We start from the raw sequence: 5,000 nt of genomic DNA on the forward strand, positions 1-5,000 counted from the left end.
AATGGAACTGTACTACATTTAGTTGTTGTCTCTGTAGTGTTTGTATTCTATTTCCAAGAAATTATCACCGTGTTTCAGGAAACAAATTCTTTTCAGTTGTCTTTTTCCCGTTGCAATGCAATAGGCCATTTCCGAGTTCACGTCTGCCTCCTCTTCAAAGCGAGTCTAGATGCGAAGTTTTTCTTATGAAAATTAGTTTCATTTATATGAAAAGTAGAACTAATTACTTCGCACTTAGACTTGCTTTTCTTTTCACGAGCGCATTACACCGTTTTGCACACGAAACTTAAGGCGCATGACAATGTAGAACCCACACACCAGTGGGACACTTTGTCTATCGATAGAGCGACTTTGGTATGACCTTGACCTGGGGTCGAGGTAGCTAGTTTCCCAGCTCATTCCTTTCATTGCTTGTAGTCTTACAAAATGAGTCATGCAGAGTTTTTTTTCCCCTCAAAAAACTCATTTCTACAGGATATTGACAGCTCGGATTCAGATCGCTGGTGCGAGTACATCATGTACAGGGGACTGATACGGCTTGGATATTCTCGAATATCCCACGGGGGACTTAGTGACACCGAGGTTCAAATGGCTAAATTTCGTATTCCTCCTCCCAGACAACGGTACCAAGATAATGAGATTGTAACAACGAGTGCTAAAGACGTACAAGAAAGCATTAGATTCCCCATCAGGTAGCTGTGCCTTAAAATTTAGCTAATAAAGTTTATGACAGAGATATTCGGCATCGCGTTACTTTACGGCAAACGTGAAGTGAAAGCCAAGAAACGCGTTTGATTTTGTGGCTGATTTCTTTCCTGTTATCAGCTCGTAAAAAGAGACAGACAAGTCAGAATAAGGGAATTTTCGCGATTTTTTTGACACGCGGCAGCCTGCCGTTTTCCGTTTGCCGTTTCACATAAAACGGGAAGCCATGGAGAGATTTAGTGTCACGTTTACGTGAAACAGCAAACGTCGGCTTCCCATTTCACGTTTCACGTTTCACGTAAAATGGAGTGAAGTTTGTGACTTTAGTTTCGCGTGACCCACGCCAACTTGGAATGGAGTCTGTTCATCTCGAGTATTTAGTTAACTAACAAAAAACAACAACTCGGAGTCTTTGTTGAGCGAGGATTATTGGTATAACCAGGGTGACGGGGCTGAAGTAAAATGGCAGTGTCCATGTAAGTGACAGAAGACAGAACACTGGGGCGGGAAGCGAGGAACCTTCCTCCTTTTTTAGCATCGTCTTTATGGCTAACAGCAAACGTGAAACTAAAATTTCCGTTTGCCAAAAATCCGGCAAAGAAACGTGTTTGTCTTATGCTCATTTTTTTGCTTATTTCCTAATGATATCGAGCAACTTCTTACAGCGATGTTCATAATTCTGGGGAATCTCACCATCAAGCGCTTAGCGACAAACTGCGTTCTGGTATACTCTATAGGTTATGATACTCATCAACTGATTTCGGCATCCTTGGTTTCCGGTCAACTCTCGGCTTGGCGTCGGAAGTTTGATTGATGGAAGCCAAAACGCAGTTTGACCGTTGGCGTTCGAAGATGAATTCCGCAAAATTATGAAAACCGCAGTAAACGAGAGTTAGAGAGATTCGTTCGGAAGAGACAGTATTCTAGTTCATCGGAGTTTTACCCTCTTAACGTTCATATCTGTCACTGAGGACTGAGGATGGACACGTATCCAAGGAAACAACATGGTGACAGCAGAAACAGGCTTTTTAATCAATCCTTGACTCTAATATCAAGAATTGTTTCCGCTTATCATCACTCCACGTTTTTTTTTTTAGTATTTTTTAGATTGACAAAGATACTGTGATGATTATATTGAAACTTAATGCAGTAGTTACTTTGTCGAAGTAAGCTCAACTCTTTCTTGTTATTTCCCATTTCTTTGTCAGGTTTGGTTCGCTTTACAAGGGTCATTACAAAGCTTGGGAACATCACTACCACATGACAACTCCAAAGTACTTCCTGCCAGCGGAGAAGCAGCGCGAGAAATCAAACTAAACATGGGACGCATCTTTGGCCATTAACGAAATCTGGAAGAAGGAAATCAAGTGCAAAAAGGCGCTCGTTTGCGCGTTTGTGACGACAGCATTCCGAATGTTCCCGAAGAAACCAAAAAAATCCCTCGCCGAGAGAATTTTCCGGTGTTATCTGCCGTTGCTTATTCCTAGCTCGGCTTGTGACGTTTTGGTGGTTTGAATTGGTTTTAACAGCCGCAAGTAAGAAGACACAAAGTGGCTTTAAAGGAGCAGACGGACGTGTTTTGAGGCCAAGGGAACAAAACCATTGGCTCCGGCACTGAGACTTTTCGAGTGCGGCTTGTGGCGTTTATTTGTTTTAAATTAAAAGCTGGATACATTTAGTGGCTTGAAGACCAAGTCAATTTTTATTGAACTCACACAAAATCCTATCAGCTAAGGGGTGAGGCAACTTATTACAGAAACGTGCGTTGCATGACCCAAAACAGAAAGTATGAGCCAAAGGAATACAGTGACAAAATTACATTATTTAGATAAAACGTGATTACTGCATGTAGAGTGTTTTCAAGTGACTTAACGGCGGCCATGTTGGTGTCCCTAAACAATGAATCGGCGGCCATGTTGGCGTACCAGACCAAGAGACTAATCCTCCGGGAATTAAGCTATGTTATCATGCAAACGTTTTCTTTTGCTTCCTTGGAAAAACAAGGTTACTGATCATGTGAGTCAAAACACTCTATTCTTTCTATAGATAATTAAAGCTATTGTATTTTGTAAACAACTTGAACCTAAGAATCAATTCTAATCTATTATAATCCCCAATTATAGAATTAGTAATATTTCAGCGAAATCTAGATAAATGAGTGGTCTAAACAATGACCGACTCAAAGCGATACTGTATTAGTATTTAACAGAAATGTTTCAACGTCATCAGTCGAGTTCTTAACATTATTTAGTAATGAAAAGAACGAATTTAATAGTTTGATCCGAGTTTATTATTTAGTGATTAAAGCGTATAGTAAAAATGGACAGAGTTTACTGGTTTGAAATATCAGCAAATCGGAAAGGAATTATAATGAATATAATGAACAAAAGAAAGAATTTCAAGGTGTATTATATCAGAAAAGTTTGATGGCGGAGACTTGAGTAATGGTTCTGAATGAGGTCCACTGCATTAAGTAGGTTGGGTATGTTGACCCCCAAACTTGATGTTGACTTGACGAACGGACGGACTGTGTGCAATTTAACACTAAAACACAAGGAACCCTAGGAATATTTCTAAACTAAAATTTTGCTTTCATGGCGCAACTAGCTACTAGACTAGCTTTTGAAGGTCACAAAACATTCTCGTCACCGAGAGCCTCGGATCGACCCAAGGCTCTGGGAAACTCTATGTAGGAAAGCATGCGCCGTAGGATGGTGGCTCCTCGTGCAAACATGAATGCACCAATTAGAGACACTTGATTGTTCTTCAAGAAAACCAATGAGAAGACACTTTGTTTCAGGGTTTTTTCTTGGCCCTTGCAGGTCTCTTTTCCTTTCTTCCCCCTCCCCCCCCCCCCACCCCCCGAGAGCCCCAAATTGTATATTGCAGCAAATGAGTCATCCGTGTCTCCGCTCTAGAGGTTGGTTGTAAACCACCTATAGCCATTTTTCCTTTAGAAGAGAATGTTTGGAACATAATCATTGTAATTGTCGCGAGAAGAGTTAGCACTAGTACGATGTATTTTCCTGCTCAAGTTCCGTTCGAAAGAATAAAGCCATTTGTTCGCGTGAATAGTCTTTTGCGATACTCACCGTTACGTCACCTATTGTCATTCACTTGCCAACCAATATCTATTGGCTGTCCAAACAAAGGGGTCTTTTGTTCTGCGGTTGGCAAAATTCAAATAGCAAAAGAATTGTTAACGAACAGTGAAGTCTCCTATTGTGATAAACCACTTCACTTCTATGAAGTTGTCCGACCTTGCAATACATTATAAGAATTATACAGTGCGTGTACCGGTAAACAACCCCCGTCTTCGAAGGCTAGGTTTTTCACTGTTGAAAAAAATCATCTTTAGCGAAATGCAGGATCCCGTCATAGGCTCTCGCTAATAGAAAGGTGCTTTCTTCTTGCATTCAACTACGCACGGCTTTAAATTCTCGAGCCGTTTATGCACGTAATGTCGCACAAACCAAGCGTTTCTTGCGTGAGCGACCAAGCGTGCGTAACGCAAACTCGTTTGAGACGTGCAGATACATTGTAAGAATGAGGAAAATTTCTTCGAGAAAATTTAAGATTTGTGGTCAGTCTGAAACAATTATAATTCGAATGCTTCTAAAAGTTAATATCTTTTCAAATCTTCTGGTGTGCGGAATTTAATCAGAAAAACTTTTAATTTCATGTGTTGTGCCTCGAGGGTTTTTGCGCTATTTCTTATGACATTCCCGAGGTAGCCTTCCACTGACTTATGAAAAGAGAACGCTTTTCGTTATAACTTCTTTGAAACGAAAAACAAACATTCCCAAGAGACTAGTACACTCGAGAAAAACATTAGATTATTTAGTTAATGGATTTCAATTGTTTTTTCCAAGTCAAGTTAAATTCCTTGTGTTCATTCGATTGTGAATTGTTCCCTTGACCTCAGCTGGGAAAGATGTTTACTAATCCAAAAATTGATTCTACTTAGAGATCAACAACTAATCTTCGGCGTTGCTAAGACAAACGGGAGCTGCATAAAGGAGAATAGATGGAATCTTTCAGATTTAACAGTGGACAATGAGACTGTTAAAATCTCAATGAAATAACTTTACCTTAGATTAACAGGTTACCTTCATGAAAACTGATGGAAAAGCTAATTGCTTCACAAACCTCGGCGCCGATTTGATGAATGTGGAAGGTTAGTCAGGTCACCCGCAATGTTTGATCGCGAGAGATAAACTTGTAACTAAAATAGGTTAACATTTGTATGCTCTTGTGTTTAGAAACTTGTATTTGATTGATCGTAGGTTTTAGCG

At 40.1% G+C, this 5,000-nt stretch overlaps 2 protein-coding genes across 3 annotated transcripts in view; both read left to right on the forward strand.

Moving 5' to 3' along the window:
* The window catches only part of LOC138000199 (PGAP2-interacting protein-like), a 17,079-nt gene extending 14,050 nt beyond the window's left edge, over positions 1 to 3,029 (forward strand). The window contains exons 13-14 of the mRNA XM_068846440.1: positions 475 to 692; positions 1,914 to 3,029. Coding sequence (XP_068702541.1) covers positions 475 to 692; positions 1,914 to 2,022 — 327 coding nt within the window. The 3' untranslated portion in view covers positions 2,023 to 3,029. The remainder of the gene's footprint in view (positions 1 to 474; positions 693 to 1,913) is intronic.
* A 1,535-nt stretch (positions 3,030 to 4,564) lies between these two features.
* The window catches only part of LOC138000201 (uncharacterized), a 26,482-nt gene continuing 26,046 nt past the window's right edge, over positions 4,565 to 5,000 (forward strand). The window contains exons 1-2 of one of the 2 annotated variants that reach the window (XM_068846442.1): positions 4,565 to 4,882; positions 4,992 to 5,000. The exon at positions 4,992 to 5,000 is cut by the window's right edge and continues 115 nt beyond it. In XM_068846442.1, the coding sequence (XP_068702543.1) occupies positions 4,819 to 4,882; positions 4,992 to 5,000 (73 nt within the window). In that variant the 5' untranslated portion in view covers positions 4,565 to 4,818. The remainder of the gene's footprint in view (positions 4,883 to 4,991) is intronic. The other variant, XM_068846443.1, reaches the window with a different exon arrangement.

The sequence above is a fragment of the Montipora foliosa genome, chromosome 4 (assembly GCF_036669935.1).
Source record: "Montipora foliosa isolate CH-2021 chromosome 4, ASM3666993v2, whole genome shotgun sequence".
Taxonomy (NCBI): domain Eukaryota; kingdom Metazoa; phylum Cnidaria; class Anthozoa; order Scleractinia; family Acroporidae; genus Montipora; species Montipora foliosa.